This window comes from Spodoptera frugiperda, chromosome 12 (assembly GCF_023101765.2).
Source record: "Spodoptera frugiperda isolate SF20-4 chromosome 12, AGI-APGP_CSIRO_Sfru_2.0, whole genome shotgun sequence".
Taxonomy (NCBI): Eukaryota; Metazoa; Arthropoda; class Insecta; order Lepidoptera; family Noctuidae; genus Spodoptera; species Spodoptera frugiperda.
In genome coordinates, this window is record NC_064223.1 from 6,465,328 (window position 1) to 6,483,908 (window position 18,581).

The 18,581-nt window shown below is 34.8% G+C and overlaps 1 protein-coding gene across 1 annotated transcript in view; it reads left to right on the forward strand.

The window, feature by feature from the left end:
* The window catches only part of LOC118262495 (uncharacterized), a 60,464-nt gene that overhangs the window by 23,599 nt on the left and 18,284 nt on the right, over nucleotides 1–18,581 (forward strand). Inside the window, exon 2 of the mRNA XM_035573915.2 lies at nucleotides 15,119–15,347. Within this exon, the coding sequence (XP_035429808.2) occupies nucleotides 15,272–15,347 (76 nt within the window). The 5' untranslated portion in view covers nucleotides 15,119–15,271. The remainder of the gene's footprint in view (nucleotides 1–15,118; nucleotides 15,348–18,581) is intronic.

An 18,581-nucleotide genomic window follows, 5' to 3' on the forward strand; every position in this document is an offset into this window, starting at 1 on the left:
CTCATTGTATTAAGGGTGAAATGTATCCACATAGTATCAATAAAGTGTATTGACTTATACATTTTCCCGAGCTATTAAAATTACTAAGAATAAAACGGCATTCACTCGCGTACAAGATCGATTGCATCCGGGAAGCGAAGGAATGTAAAACACAACCGAAGTATTTATGTGACGGCTTTTACGAAGCCTCTCCGCATTTGTTTGTTGTTTTGTTTTTGTTGATGGGTTCATGGAGATCAGAAGGGTATGAGAACCCTCCCTTTTAGGCCCTTCGTAGACCCAACATAAGACGACGAAAGTACTTCGCATTTAAAGTACTCCGCTTTTGGTAATATTGTATTGTATCTCTATATAAACATACTATTTTAGTAGTAGTTTACTTTGGAAATATTTAACCACGACAATGCGGGTTCAAACGACATCAATTACTAAACGGAGGCTTTGTCGCGCCACGCGCAGCCGCTCGAGGCGTAGCGAATATTAGCTCACGTTTATCTGCACCAAACGTGAACTTTAGTTAAGGTAGAAAACTTGGAAAGAGGCCACAATAATACGGAAAATGTTTCAATACAACTCTGTGGTAGAATGTGGGACTAGTTCTTGATTTGGTCTTAGATGTGATTAATCTAGATGTGGCTAGAAAAAGTGAAACAAAACAGGTTTTAATCAATCTTCCTTGTGTTGATCTCGTATGGAAAAGTTAGTAGCTTTAGTGAAGTCTTGTCTTATAGCTGTCACATACCTATCTAGAAAAACGTCGTACATTTATTTAGGTGAGACATTTATTCTTTGTTGAAGAAATTCCTGCATAAATAAGTCACGCCGGAGCAAGGCCAAATGCTTGGCGATATATTATATGTAGATAGATATGACCTCACATATTTTTATAATTGGTTGAACCGAACAAATTGTAATAAAGTTGATAGTAGTCATTATAAATATGAGAACATGATAAAATAGTTAATTAAATTAAAATTACTAAGATAAATGGGAACCAATTTTTAGATGTTTTTTTTTCCTTGCGAGTTAATTGGAAGTATCAGTTGCAAACATTTATTTTGTAGTCAATCGTGAGCAATCAAAACAGTTTTCACCATAAAGTTTCAACAACGATACGATTTCTTACTTTTAATCAAACATGGAACAGTATTTCTTTTTCTTTTATAACGTTTAAAGGCATTTCAAATCGTACCAGTGCGTTATATTTTTATTATAATGCTTTCGTCATGTTTATGTAATGTCACAGTGAAAGTATTGGAAGCTCGGACATAAGTTTATATACGAGAACAATTAGTTATCGCTATTGTTATTTGATAAAACAAAGCGAAGCGGTGCTATTGAATAATAAGGAAATGGCGTGAAAACTTTCAAATCAGACACACGGCAGGCGTTACAGTTAATATTAAGTAATAAAATATTTTCAAGATAATTGATTTACAAAGCGTACTTCGTAACAATTGAAAGCGGCGTAATGTAATTTGTTTGTTAGTAAACCGTCGGTTACCTATTTTATATCAAAGTTAACAAGTTAAACGGTTTTCGTAAGAGCTGCCCGACGAATTTGGCCTGAAATATTTTCAGCGCTGAAGGAGAAATGGTTAAAGATTTATAACGATTTTCGTCGCCGACAGCAAGTTGCCGAGGCGGATATAAAAGTTTCTTATGCGGTGCTATAATTCTAAAACTTAGCTAATATTCAAGTCGTAATAAATTGCCGAGATAATGTTCTTTACAGATTTCATTAGGGGGGATCATGGGAGCCCTGAAATCGTAATGGATTCAATTGAAATTCATTAAGAATAGTAATAGGATCTTATATTAAATGCATTCGCGTAATGATTCTAAGTATCTTCAATTAATTGATACTGAGAATTTTATTTGCTCCAGTTTAATCAACACTTTAATGTTATTTACTTAATTTAGCTGTTTTATACTGCCAATTTTATTGTTACTCATAAATTGGTAATTTCAAATCCAATTTACTACTTGGCCGCTCGCCCCACACAGTTCCTTTTGTTTGTTTGTATTTCTATTCGAAAATTAATTGGTTCGTTGTTAAAAAATGAGAAAATCGTTACGGGGGTTAGCTCGATCAAAAGCTAGAAGACAGAGCGTGGCAACATTGAATAGGCCTTTCATATCGGAGTGAATTCAATGAACCCATTCATTCTGTATTGCAGGGCTTACTCCACTAATTGGAGGAGGGAAACGTTAATTTGATAACTCTGCGCGCATTTACATAATTTGTGGTAATAACAGCTCGATGCCCGATACTCGCTGCCATCGCGACGTGATTTCGTCAAACAAACGAGGTTCACCGAAATACCGCACAGCTGCCAACTCTATAACAGCATAATACGTTTGCTATTATAGCATTTATTACTCGCTAAATAGAGGCGAAAGTAGGATGCACAGAAGTTGTCACGCTCCCTCATTTATATTGGATAGTGATAAAATTTGCCTTTTGACGTTGTACACAATTTGCAAATATTAGTCCTTTAGCCGATGGTCGAATAAACTTGGTTAGTTGTGTTAATTGAGTAGCTGTCGGTGGCAGGCACAGCGGGTTAGTTTACGGGAAGCCTTTAAAGTTTGGCGTGTCTAAAATTGATGAGCTGGTTAAATGTTTAATCTAAAATTGTAATTAATAATTTACCCCGACTACAACATTGTTTTAATGTAATGGAATTCTAAGTCTGTAGGTGTTAGGCACTTGATAACATTTAAACGTTCTAAAAGTCAAAGTTCGCACGATCTTACTTCATACACTCATACGCCGTATTAACATATGTCTTCATACGAGTACAATCAACGTAAATGTGAGATACGCAGTAATGGAATTAAATTATTTGCATCAAAGTTCAATTTGTTTTGATAACTATATGTTCATTAGAAAAATGTAGATACCATGTAATTTTCGTAATCTAGCACTGATTTGTTAAAGACAAAATTTGACGAACTAATTTTTTTTTTTCTTCTTGGCATGGCAAACTGTCTCTCCAATACAGTGTTTTCGACTATAATACCAGTGTCGAAAACGTACTAACACGTACATGACAGTACATGATGCGGGTAGAACATCTCCCGAACCACAATATTGTAATTGTCTTGTACTTTCATTTGTCATTTTTCACAATGACACTTACATATAAGATAGTACGAGTCCATTTAATCGTGACCTAAAGGACCTGTACACCAACAATTATGTCGACTGTACATAAAGTTTTTTACTCTTTGTTTGGTTTTTTACGAGGGTCCGTTTTGCAAGGACGTTGCAGAACCGGTCGGCACCTGACGTCACCTCCGGATTCCAGTCTTTAGGGCTTGCTCTTTTTGTTTTTATTCTTTTTCTTTGTGTCAGTTTAAGTTTTGTCTTGATATTTGGCGAAGAAATATTATTATAGCTTTATAATAACTATCGTGAGACATACTAAATTAACTAAAAATCATCCGCATCTGCCCACGCTGCTCGTGATGAAGAGTCCCTTTGTGACTCGAAACTAGTAGAGCTTTTCTCCATTAATATACGTGAGTAAACCGTAATTTTTAGCGCACCGTGCGCTTTCTAATAACGGCTATGCTATTAAAGTTTATTGACAAGAAAACTTTTTGTAAAAATTATTACGCATCGCAGCTTTAGTATTTATGGCCTCATTGAAATTAGTTCCTATATAACCTTGATTAGAAAAAAAAAAAACGAACCATAAAATTAACAAACCGCCATACCAATCACCAGACGATTCAAAAAACAAAATGACACATACTTAGTCGAGTTTTTGTGACTAAAATAATTATAGACATGTTCACATACACATATGTTTGTATGACGATGTTCTATCTGGTCGGTTTGGTCCAGAAGGTGATCAAGTGACATTCAGCTTGTCTTCCGTGCGTCTTAATATTGTATCTACCTCTGTATTTTTCGCATCGCCTGATATTTGCATAAACCGGTCCTGCAGACATTTTTGGTTATACGTTGCACAGGTATCTTATGAACGTCCGCTCATGCTTGCTTTACATTTTGTGCTAAAATTATACAGTAGCATGATTTTGTAACACACGCACTCTTACGCAATAACGCAATGCAAAGCATAATTGTAATGAGTTATTAACTATTTATGTTTCTTTTTTTACTTTTTGGGCTGATTCGTAGCTTGACTAAGTAGCACATTCTAATTTAAATGTACTAAGTTTTTTCTTTAGGTGTGAAAGGCGTTTCGTAGATCGTTAAAACAATTCACATCGTGTGCAAGCACATGTCCCAACACAAAGTCATTCAAAAGACATCAACGCGTTCATCAACTGTTTTAATGAAACCATTTTATAGTTCTGCTTCTATTAGATATTGTTTTCCTTTAGTTGTATAATTTTAGGCTCAACTAAATATAATTAGATTAACCTTTAGCCAGTTTCGATGTGACGTAAACAACTTAGGCCGCGCCTTATTATTCAACATCAAATAGAATGACTAAAATTATTCAAATGATTCGATAAGATACAAAATTGTATTAAAATAAATCATAAAGAACACGAGGCCGAAGTTTTAGCAAAATATAGTGATGATGCATAGTAATTTTAATTAACAATGTCAAGAAGTTAGGATTTGAAAGAGACGTTCGAAATGTTAACATGTCAATGTCATCTTATCTCAGAATTATTATGTGACATGAGACCTTGTGCGAAAATATCAGAATACCTAATTATCCAATTAAAACAAACATTAATTAACTAAAGCAAACGATAATTATCAAATGTCTCAGAAAGATTTCACGTACATCACGCAGTTTCTTTCGGAAACATATTACAATACAATAGTGCCTTGTAGCAAAAATTTCTAAAACATATCCATCTCAGACACGACAAAAGAGCTCGCATTACGTTTCATTGAAATCGTGGATCCATACAAACAAATTGTTGCGAAACCAGCAAGCTGCCACAAGGAAACATTTTTGTTATTCAAATTCTTCGTACACACAAATACCGAAGATTGCCGATGAATGCCGAGGGAGGCCGAAGCATTGGCTTGAGTAGCCGAGCTAGTGAAAGTGAATCGAGGGCGACGTTAGGAGGGGGCGACGCAGTGAGGTGGGGGGCACAAGGTTGCGAACCGGCTGCACCGGCTCTAGACATGCCAAACAACGCATTGAGTAATAAGTAATAAGCGTTGCGTTAGCTGCTTTAATGATTCGGTGATGTATGGTGCCATTGTGAGGTTGAGACACCTCAGGTTTCCTATTCAGATAACGTGGAACAAGGTTAATTGTTTTGCATCCAAATTACATGTTATTTTACCTGAGTCTTCGCGTATAATCAGCAATTATGATTGCGTTAAAGATGTAATTACATAAATCTTAGAGCTTACTGTTACGTGAACATTTTTAGGTTTTACTGAAGACCATTTTGGTAGTCAGAATTTGATTTCAGAACAACGGTTATTTCCTAATATCAACTTAGACAACTTTCTCACGGGTTGGTACCATTTGTCAGTTCCTTATTAAAACTAGTAGCACTACAGTGCTACTTCGGGTTTCCTACCCAGGTTTTGCCATTTGAGGAGGCTTGCGTGGAGTAAGTAAAATGCGGCTAACGAATATAGTAAATGTTAATAAAACTCGGTCAGATACTTGACCACTCCAAACTTGGCAGGCGCTCACATCAATACTCGAATTTGAAAGCACACGCTTGCCAAATGAACTGGCCAATTTTTGCACTTTGCCAATACATTTTAGACTTAATTATAAAAGTGTTAAAGTTTAAAATGTGATTGGTGCGGTCGAAGTGGGCGCACTCAATCAGGACGATAATACAACATAATCCCGTTGAGTAACAACACATTACCGGCGCGCACCAGTTATTGTAGTTCGCCTGTGAAATAATATGATTGGCGTTACTTCAAAAGCGAGAATTTATTACGCTCCAGTTACGTGTCCGTGTGTATTGAAACGTGACACGTTGCGTTACTTTAGCCACAGTGATGCTGATGAAACGCTATAATTTAATATTGAGAAAAATTATAAATATAATCGGGCCCAGATTTCATTCTTCGGCGGACGAAGCCAGTCAAGTATGAAACATTCCGTGGAACAGAGATACGGAGATTATTGAAATATTATGCTGTGATACGAACGCAGTCGGATGTAAAACGAAACTGACGGACGATAAAACAGTAAGAAAGATAACCTTGGGGGAGAAATGGAATCGATAAAGTCCAGACTCGAGATACAGCTACCGACTCAAATTCTGTGAAAGGTGTTAATTAGGTAAACAAAAACCTGATAAATCCATGCTATCAACAGCAGTTTATCTTGAATCAGCGGAGCCCCGAGCCCCGGCCTGCCGTCCAGAGATAAGTGTATTTTTTCAAGCCATTAATCACATTTTTCATTACGCGAAGCTGCGATGACCTGGCAAAGGTTGAATGTGATCCTTTACTTTAAGATACGGAGCTAATAAAACTACGAGGATCAGTCGCAAAGTTACTTTAGTAAATAGTAATATTTTTATAAAAAAAAAATCCTTGGCTCTCTGAACACTCGTAGGGACTTGCATTAGTGGTCCGCTCCACGTCGAAAGAATACTAATTTATCTGGGGAGGTAAGAGGTAACGAACTCGGTGAGAGATTAATCTAATTTATACTTTATTCATATTCGTCATAGCATTCATTTTCGACCACTCGAACTTATTACTAACATCGTTTTCGTAATGAGAGTGTCACGTGATAAAGTTAATTATGAAAGAGCGAGCTATGTTATTAATGCACGACAAAATTTTTGACGTTAAGCATATTTTACAAGTTTTTTTGAGCTGAAGTTGAACCACTGAATATTCTGGTAAAAAAACCTGTTCGCAAGATTTTTTATTCAATGGAATGGATTTAAAAATTGAATCGTGAATTGCATTCGGATACAATTGAGCTTACGCAACGTATGTTTTTAATTAAATATAAAAATGATGCGTACTAGTTTTGGTAGACCATTATTTAAAATTAAAATAAAAACACTGAAAACGTATTTCTTTATTATGAAAAATAATCTCACAATCAACTTTAAGGCCTTTGTGCTAACTTGTCTACTGTTTAATTACAATGTTTTATAGAAACTCTTAGAAGAGGCTTTAATTCAATAATTGCTTCGAAATTACGCTTCTTGACAAAGTCTTTGTAAAGACAAAGAAATACTTCAAGAGATATAATTTAGTTGTTTCTTAAACGCTGTGAAATAATTTTGCCTAGTAGCCAGAAATTAATTCCGAAAAAGATGTTAACACTATCTATATACTAATAGACCTATTAAGGAACCTTGGAAAACTTGTTTTCTTTTACTTTTCTTCTAAAATATAGCTTTTTCTCGAAATGTCTCTTAATCGCTTCAATATTAGGTAGCGGCTAAGCACTCATTTTGCTCAAAACCTCGTGCTATATTGATAATAATTATTATTAAAACATTCTATTTACGTACTATAAAATCATATTCCACGAATTTAGAACCCCGTCCCTTTTACGAAGTAGGTTAAAAGTTAATAGTACTGAGAAAATAAACAAAACTTTATTGATTACTTTATTTTGTAGGGATGACCTACAAAAGTGTCATGGAGTTTTCAATCTCTATAAATGGGTTATTGACGTTCCGAACGCGATATTTCCAAAAGTTCAGTAAATAGGCCACTCGGTGTAACCCTTGGAAGTGGGACAAATCTCTGAACTAAAGCCGGACAGGAATCCTCATAAACCATTTAAAATAAGAACTTCGTTATGTGTGTATACAGCCTTTAAAACTCTTTATAGTATACTAATCATTCATTTATTTATTTATTTAGTTGTCTAGTACATTTTTAAATATTAATTAGAAAAAAAAAACATTTAAAATATAAAAAGCAGTAACCCACCAATAACGAGAGAAATCCAAGCTACGCCGCGGTCAGGACTCAAGAGAGAGGAATAATACTAATTATTATTGCTAAAAATATACTGTATGTGTTATTACAGACTATTATCTATCTTTGTAACAAATTTTGTCTCTCGTTTGGTAGTTTTTTTTTTCATATAAACGTAACAAACATACCTACATTCATTCACCCATACATCCTTAATTTTTTTTTTCATTTATAATATCAGTAAGATAAAAACACACAGTGTGTACACAGCCTTTAAATCTTTATAGCTCAAGCATTTTATGTTTACTATCTTCAGGGCAATAGAGCTGATTGATTTATTTTTTATCAGATTATTCTAAAAGGACGGTCAGGTTAGCATAATTTGAGCTCGCTGATAAATTAAAATGTAACCTACTTTTCTCGGAATTTTAAAATATTGTGAATGATTTTGGAATCTGGCGTCTGGTATTATTTTTCCGATTTTAGATTTTTCTTATATTTGGCAGCTTTTAGGATACTTTAGTAGAGTTTTACCCTTTTTTCATATGTCTAACTGAATGGTAATTTCCATTAAACTAGATCTTAGCCAAGTGTTGTAATAGATGATATATGTATATAAGTACAATTACGCAAAAACATTATCCTATGTTTTTTTTTATTTAATTAAACATTTATATACGAATGCCAAACTAAATATAAATGAATGAATATACAACAACAAATAATACGCGTGACAGTTCAATGTTAAGCTGTTAAATGTAATATCATTGAAGAAATCCATTATTAATATTAACACCAATAAAGTACAGAGGTCACTGCTTCAAATATTTATCACTTTGTGCGTGTATTGTGTTATTGTATCTATTTTATATGAGAATCGTGATTTATTTACGAGTTATAAGTGTATTAAGTGTCAAGTAAACCTTCATTGGGCTGTTAGCAAGATATTGTGCCTTGGAACAGTTGGGGGTTGCCCTGAAGTACGTGTCCTCAACGACCGTGTCTTTAGTTTGACATTGTCATCTATTATGTAACGATTTCATTGAGAAATATTGCGGTTTCGCTCGCTTAGGATAGCTGAATATATTTCCATGAAGGTGCTCTTACTTCGTGACCTTAAGATCGAAATTTCTGTACCAGCATGTCGTTTAAAGGAAATTCAGTTCTATGCTCTTTACGTTGTGGTTTAGATTACAACAAGACTACTCATTACATACGAGAATGTACTTTCATGCAATGCTGTTGCGTAAGCTTTTTGTCGTTGCATTATCAATCATTATTGTGTCCGAAAGCGTAATTAACAAGATATTTTATTATCGATACCGCTCATAGTCGATTAAAATAACTGTTCAAATATTTGGCAACGATTATACTGAGTACTAACGCCAATCAGTGTCAAGTATCATAGTCAAGTAGCGTTTTGCAATGCAATCAAAACATGGTAGGTTTGCTAACTATGTACATATGCCCATCGGGCACATATTTAACACTGACCTCTGAGTTAATGCACGTTTTTGTGCAAAGCTTTAGTAAAATAATGTTCTTAGTTAACCCTAACGACTTGAAATTGAATGTTTGAGCGTATGAGTAAAACGTACGTACGAACTATGCGTTGTCGTGTCGCGTCAACTCATGTTCGGCCGTGAGAACACAGCTAGTGTTGTAACCCACAATAGAGGCAATTTAAGTCCGCCTCAGACACGCTCGGACTCCCCATTTGCATGCCAGAACGCTTTACAACAACGCACATGCAATTAACTTGCGTACAACCTCCCAATATTTTAGTTAATCGACAATAAAAGTAAAGTGTGAACGAAATTTCACCGCCCTCGTACGAAATTTCGAAATAAGTTCCCATACCTTTTAATATCGCACGACAAAGGTCGCGGTGCAATTTAAAATTTTCTTCTACTTTTAAAGCAGGTAATTACGTAGCTTAAATTGCTATAACGAACGAGTTTTAACAAGTTCTTGGATAAGTACTTTTTATTTTAAATAATTAATTGGCAGGAGGGAAAATGTAAGGATTTATGAGTTTATTAGACAAAATGAGATTTTGTGGCAATTAAGAATTTGAAGGCGGAAGATAAGATGCTAAAAAAGGGGATTAATTCGCGAATGCAAATGGAGGCGAGGCAAACAAAGAATTTAATTCCTTCGTGGCCTTGATATAGTGACTATTTTATAGTCAGATGGCTCATCGAAGAAGACAGATCCGGTTTATTAATTGCAAATTGCTGAACTCAGCGCCCACGGAATTTGGTCTTTGGATGATGTCAAGCAATGTAATAGATTTAATAACGTCACATGAGAATTCTATCGATAGAAATTATTAACTTATTTGTCATCTTCTCCACACACGATGCATTCGCTATATCAAGTTATAAATTTTCTTCTAAATTTGACTTTATTTCTTTACTAATTACTAATAGTGCTGACAAAATAAAGTTAGACTAGTAGTTTTTATTATTTTGTAATCATTATTGTGATAGTTATAAATTTAAGTTCACAATGCAAGGAATACTTTAATGGAAACCTTCCCTTTATAAAGACGTTGTGTTGGTACTGAACTAAAACATTTTAGAGTCAATTTCCACAAAACGCACTTCAGTATACGTCGCAATTACAACCCTGTGAACAACAAAACATCAAAACTTTATGTATTTTAACAAAAAAAAATCTTATAAATACATATTAAATTATCCAATGACGTAGAAAGAAGTCACAATAATAATACAGGGTGTATTATTGAACCATAAATTCCAATCCACACTTCACTTAGAATTGTAGATACAAATAATAAAATGTAAATAAGACAATAATATACAAATAATTTCTCAATTAAAATGGAAATCGCGGGTTTGTAGGATAGAGAGCAACGCTTGAATTTCGCAGCCCACGGCCTTAGTTATCATTTTCTTATTAAACACATTAACATAACAGATCGGCCATTAAATAAATACGTATTTCATGAAACAGAGAACAAATCTCATGAATATTAAATAAACAAATATGTATTTGATATTCATTTGTTTATAATTCGGTCTGCGAATAAATTATATAGGGGATCAGTTTTATGAAATGGTCAAAACTTCTAATTAAGAGGCTTGTGTGATATTGGCTATGTTAGTTAGCCCAAATGTTGGTTTTCTATGTCGAATAAAATTCATATTTGTGTGAAAATTCTTATAACAACGACCATTGAGGCAATGACTAGTGCAACATAACTTATAACATCAAATGTTCACAAGTTATGTTTTGCGTACTATGTAATACAAGGGGGTTTATTAAAATGAAGCGCATATTAATTTAATAAAAACCGAAACATATTACATTAATATGTTTCGGTTTGCCTTATTACTAATAAGGCAAATCATTTACCTATTCAGAAAATTAAGGCGTACTTAATGTTTTATTATATTACTATACAATTTTCTAAGATATAGAATGATATTATTATAACACTATCTAAGATACTTAATAAAACACAACTAAGACAATTTAAATAAAAGCAATAGTTTATTAATTTAACCCTGACATAGATTGTAATTGGCATTTGGCAATGAGTTTGTGGCAGAATGTCGTTCGTTCGACATTCGGAACTATGGTAATGACAGAAATGTGACACTCATAATATTTTGGAATAAACATCTAGACGTTTATATGAATCTTGATGTCATAATACAAGTTCAGTACTCTGTACCTCTACCTTGTGTACCTAACGTGTGTATGCCAAGATCTTAAGGTTTAAGGAATTGGAATAGTATTCCTTGATCCGTTTTGATCTGATTACTAAACATTTAAAATCTAATTAGGGTAAAAATATATGTATTATTTTTTGGTTGAGGATAATGTTGCCTAAGAGTTGATTATGGATTGTAAGATATAATGAGATATAATTATCACAAAATCACAACGTTATGTCCTTTAATCACTGAAAGGTTAGTCAAAGGTGTGACATCTACTTTTCCAGACTCTAGTCTCATACCAATAATACTTATGTTTTTTTTTTCAAAAATCGATTTATCTTTGACTTCATATTCTGTTTTGCTAGAAGACAGTCTTCGAGCAGAAACATAGAGTTTAAATTACTTTCAACCTCTTGATAATGAATAAAACAATGAAACAAAACAAAAACGACAATAAGTACCTGAATCATTCAGCAGACTATACTAAAGAAAGCATGACAAAATACTATAGTATCTACTAATAATTATACGATTTCAAAACCAATTCTAACTTCTCCTTTACAACAGAGAATCCGTCATATTGGAGTAGAGAATGACGAGTCTTCTAAAACGTAATTAGAACTTCATTGTATCCGATTTGGCTTTTCAAGTCAGGTTAGACTACTCTAGCTTGTAAATCCATTCAGTTTACCAATACTTTACAATAATTAAACTTTACTCCGACAGTTAGGAGTTGTTAGTTCTTTTAAGTTATTTAATTGGCTCAGATCCCTTTGTTTTGCAATCTTTGTTATAGGAACATAGAGGACATAATATTACACATCACATTATCAGCCTATAAGTGGCCACTGCTGGCTAAAGGCCTCTTCTTACACGGAGGTTTGAGCTTTAATCACCACGTTTCCTCAATACGGCTTGGCGTTTTTAAACTTATAATTAGAAATTATAAACCCAGGTTTCATGTCATGTTAAACCTAAATCATCCTTTGAAGATCAAACATTTGAACTTAAAAAATAAAATCAAAACAAAAGAGTTAACAATTTATTTAACAGTTACTCATTTAATTCTTAGATTAGTTTACATCTTATAAAGGTTTAATATACTCCCCGGGAGCAAACAATTTCATAGCTGTCAGGTGGAATTTCATTAAATTTCAACATTATAATATGGAATAACAGTGAGCTTTATTCACTAACATTTTTTTGAAAAGAACAAACTTTTTACCCGACTGCGCCAGAAGGAGGGTTATGTTTTTCGAGTGTATGTATGTATGTATGTATGTATGTATAATTGTTTGGCACGCTCTGCAGCCTAAACGGCTTGATGGATTTTGACTTGAGAGGTGTCGTTAGATTCGTATTTACTGTGAGAGTGACACTGGATATATCAAAATAATAAAAAAACAAAATGGCGGATTTTTGGCGCCAAATTCGAATATTTCTCACTCTCTAGCCTAAACGGCTTGATGGATTTTGACTTGAGAGGTGTCGTTGGATTCGTATTTACTGTGAGAGTGACACTGGATATATCAAAATAAAAAAACATAAAACTAAAAAAAATAAAATAAAAAAGGTAATTTAAAAAACTAAAAAACCCGACTGCGTTTCTTTATAATATTAAAATGAAAAAACCCTAAAACAAGAAAGTCATCGTAAAATTTAAGCAGTCGGGACCCATTCTAGAAAGCCAGCCGTATGTGCCCTCACAAAGTCTTTATATTAAGAATGGGTCCCGACTGCTTACATTTTACGATGACTTTCTTGTTTTAGGGTTTTTTCATTTTAATATTATAAAGAAACGCAGTCGGGTTTTTTAGTTTTTTAAATTACCTTTTTTATTCTAATTACACATTTTGACACGAATTCTCAAATTCCGTTGGAGTCTGGCGACTTTCTATTGTTATTTGTCGAGTTATTTTTTGATTACGTGAATTATTAGTGAGACATTAACGCATCACCGTGTATTGGCGCGGCTGTGGCTATGTGTTTGCGAGAAACTGTTTGACGAGCCGGAACGCGCCGCTTTCACGACGCGCCCGGAGCCGCGGCCGGCGTGTCTACGTGACGCGCTGTGACGTCACTCCACGTTTCACTACCTCCGATAATACGGACCTAGATGTTTAACAACTAGAAGCGACACTAATCACCCAATGATTACATATCAGACAAGTGTTCGGTGATTGGCGATTCGTTAGTCTCATTACACGGATAGTATAGGTACTCTGCCGTAAATCCGTAATGACACAATTTCGCGTTTTCTATTGCAATGTGACTGAAATTAAGAATCGTGATTGACGTATCTATAATAAAAGTTTCTAAGAAAACCTTCATTCATATTTTTCTTTAGCTTTTAGCTTCGAATTTATAAATGCAAACGTAATGGAAATGTAGTACAAAATATTACCTCTATATAAAATGGTGTTGAGACAGAAAAAAGCTGTAAAAATAACAAGAGAATATATTCCTCTCGAGTGTAATTTAAGAAAGAGGCAGCCAGAGTACTCGCACAGCTAGTAGATAAATATAATTTATTTAACGCAATATTTACAATGTCACCTTGCAACTCCTGAGAGACGGAAATATATATTTTCCGGTTCTTAATGTTTGTATCTGGTCGTTAAAGCGAGTGCTTGGCAGGAATGTTTTCCGTCCTGTCGCTCCTTATTCGTGTTGTCACCTTTACATTTACATTCAACCAGTTACAGAGCAGTTCAACCAACCAATTATAAATGGCCGGAGATTGTAAACCTACTTGATCAACGAATCCATGACTAATTCATTCCAAATTCTTCAATAACTCGAAAGTAATTTTCACTGCAGCCTATTGATTAATTAATGCGAACGGAGGCAAATTCAAACATTCGAAAGCGGACTTAGTAGGGAAGGGCTTCAAAGCAAACAAGACCTTAGAACCGGGCGCCTAATGAATCAACACGCTGAAGTGTCAAATCAAAACATCAAAGGTGCTGCGATGACAGCTGATATCGGCCGCCATCTTTGCGGTCACGATGACGTCACGTTCGGGCCCGTTCAAGTTTCGAAGGCAGTCATATAAAGTTTGTAATACCATGACAGTACTGGCTGTTGGACGATGTTCTACTAATCTTTAACCGTATCGCTGTTCGATGTGGGTCTATCTATAAAGTTTGCTCCCTACCTGACACCTCGTCTCAAGTTCGCTTACTGTACATTATTCACGACTCAATTTTCAAGTTTATTGATTGTTAACCTTAGGAAGACTAATTGCATATTAAAATTATTTGTTGTTAAATATCAATATGTATTAGCAGCTCTCGTTTTTATAAGTTGAAAGTTAAACCATAAAAATCGAGTTATAATATTATATTCAAAATCACGTAGGTGTAGATGCGTGTTTTTTAATGAATCGGTTAACCCACTTGAGCACGATGCGTCATAATAATAGCCAAGAAAGATAAACATGATTTCCATAAAATCACTGACACAATTTTTCCTGATAGAAAATTTACAACAGCGGAGACAGAGAGAAATTAACTTTATGTGAACAAGGAATTAAACTTAATTTTGTTTGTTGCAGATGTGACAGTGCTACCGGTATGGCGTAGCGAAGACTTCATTTCTCGAGTGCCAAAGATGGCTTTCACGAAAACTCAGACTTCCAATGTACTATAGTGTGGACATTCTAGTGGTGTGTGTGATATCAATGACACGGTGAAAATTAATCACAACAATGGGGAGGCGACGTTGGAGACTAGTTACGATCACGGCGTTCTTGCTGTTCGTCACAAAAGACACCAAGTGTCAAGGTAAGCACTAAAAAGAATGAGCACTTGATCTAACCTATACTAAAATGTAAGAGTCGTAGCAATTTCCATTGTCTCTGCTTACCCCCATGGGTGACAGGCGTGCGGTTATGTATGTACATATATTAAAATTTAAAACTACCTATGTATTTCAATGCAATTCTTACAATTTTAGAAGAGGTGTAAAATTACCATATATGAAAAAAGGATGACCTTATTAGAAAAATAAACCACTTCATATTGGTTAAAACACTAATGCTGATTATGAGACAAGTCTAAATAATTTGTTCAGTCATCAGTGATTATGACAATCTGTCCAGACCATCTTGAGTCACGTAGAGTAACGAACATGGCTTTGTGTTACATAATGTGTAGATTGATATATGTACATAGATACAGTCTTAGATTATCAGTACATACTTACATAATTAGACATGTAAATTAATACTTGGCCTGATTACAATAACCTCATTTCCTGTAACAATTAGCTCGTACAAAACATGTATCAGATACAATCTAATCCCTAGACGCGATCTTCATAAGTGAACGCAAATTCTCAAAGGAAATTTCCAATTCATTTATTTATAGAACAAATTAATTTTCAATATAATTTAAACGATGTATTTAGGTCGTTATGAATCTATAATGTGTATCCTTTGAATACTGAATAGTGACGTAGGTACCTTAGGTACCTCAATAAGCGCGTAGCGTTCTGCGCGCGCCTCAAAGAGCCATCAGACCACTACAGATGGGGCCTAGTAGGGCTGATGCTTGATCTGGAGCTGCGAACTACCTAGCGGGTTTACCGGGGCTCCAGTTTAAAAGGCAGAAGTAGGAACGGGGTGGTTTTTAGTCAGTAAGAGTCTGACATTCCCTCTCGCCTCGCCCAAAGCGGGAGAAGTCATTGGATGATTTGCTCCCCATAAAAAGTACCTAAATAAAGACGAAAGGATCGCGTAGGTTGGTGTTAGGAAAGGTCATTTAAAAAACAGGGCACATCGGAGTGGTCGAGTCAATACTGGCACATAACCTAGATAAACATGGAGACAATAAAGACAGAAGTGGCGCAAAATGATATAAAAATGGTCGTGCAAGCTGTGCAGTGTACCGTGGGCGGACAATACAAGGCGTGCGCCCACGTGCGCTCCGTAACTGCCGCTCTATTTATTTATTATTCAATACTGAATCTACGAATAGCGACTGCCTTTAGACAGCTTTAAGTTTACTTTGAAATAGATTTCTTGTCATCTTTAGTAGTTTGTTAGGCCTAGTTTTTGAAGTTTGAATAGACTTTTCTTAAATATCTTGACTTACTTCTTTAGTGCTTTTTACCTAATAGTTTTCCGTCTCTAAAATTACAAAAAGGACTGGCATTTGAAAAAGTAAGCGTCTAATAAAAAAAGGTCTCAAGAATTTCTAGCAAAGAATATAAATAAAACTTTAATGTCAAGGAAATTGCTAAGAAAAGCAGAATTTATTCCTCGTTACTTCGACAATTTTCTTTCAACAGATTTCCATTTCTTGTCTTGACAAATAATTTATTACTATTGTCGGTCTAAAAGCTGCGGTGAGCTCCCAGAATATATAGGAATCGGAACGAACTATTCATTCTGATTTACTGTAATTCCATAGTTATTTTGATTGCAATAAAAGCGATTGAAAACTAAACAATTGATAATTTATCTATACAGATTAACAATACGGAAATTGATTGCTTTCATGTTTAATTGATAGAATTAAACTATGCGTGTCCGCAAATTGGATACCGTATTGCCATTTATTTGGCTGAAATTAACTTATCCGTTTTGCACCATTTTATCGGAATTCGCTCAATGTTATAATGTAGGTCAATTGTTATGTAGTTTCCGTTACATTGAAGTCTATGTAAGGTCTACGGAACCTTGGTACGAATTTTGAGGAGATTTCTCGAATTGTAGATGTAGGTAATGTGTTTAAATTAAGGTTACTGAGCAAATGCGGAGTCGAGCCGAGTCGTCAATCTTTTTGTTACCTATTTTCAGCAGAGGAGAACACATATATATATACTATATGTTAGTTTATCTAAGTCGGTGCAAAGAAATATGTTTTAGAATGGAAATTCCATATTGTAGTTAAACTTACCTTGAAAAAATGTCTTGTTGGTCCGGTGGCTTAAGACGTCCACTTCTCATGCATCAGAGTGCGGTTTTGAAATTTATAAACGGCAAGTACTTGTGATGTGACCTTTTCTGCGCTGTAATGCACTTTATAAAATTATTTAGACACCACTGACAAACAGTGAAAGAAAACATTGTGAAACCTGGGCTTGTAATTTCTAATTAATTATAAATGAAATTGCCAACTCGCATTGACCAAGCGTGGTGATCAATGTTCTAACCTTCTCCTGGTGACAAGAGGCCTTTGATCAGCAGTGGCACATTATAGTCTGTTATCAACAGACTATGATGTGATGTTCCTGGAAAAACTCAATTTAAGACCACTAGTGTTAAAGAATAAAAGGTAAGGGTTTGTAAAGTGCTACAGATATCTTAAAACCTCTTGAAATTGCTGTTAAAGCCGGAGATTTGGAGATAAGTCGCGCTCCGGACAGGCTTCGACCAAAGTTGGACACTTGTGACAGAAGTTGGAGACAGCCTTGTGAATAATACTGATTGAATATTAATTAGTTGGCTGCTACTTCAACATGGTGACGTGGTTTGACGTGATACTGAATTGCTAATAGAAATGAAAGGTAGACAAGGGCACAGGTTCTTCGTAATGTGCTAACTAGTTACTCGACAGTACCTACGTACAACCTTATGTTACCTTAATTTGCTATTCGAAGTTACAAGAATTAAATTATAAATCGAGTTAAATCGTGTCGATAGTCATTCATTGTTTGTTTATTTGAATGTTTGTCCGTCAAACAGGCTGAAAATACTGAATGGATTTCGATGATATTTGGTATACAAACAGGGTATGAGCTGACTAGGTTGAAAGGATACTTTTATGACACGTCAACGCGGGCGAAGCCGCTGGCAGAAGCTAGTCTATTTATGTAACTAGATTACTAATTTACTATGAAACAAAGCGCTTAGATTACTTATATTACTTTACTTAAAACTATTGCAGTGTAAATGAAGTTATCTGTAACGGAATAGATTGAGATAAATTGCAACAGAATCAGTCATATGAAACCTAACACTGTTATCGGCTTACTTCAAGCGTGCGACACAAATATGCATCTTACCCTGCAAT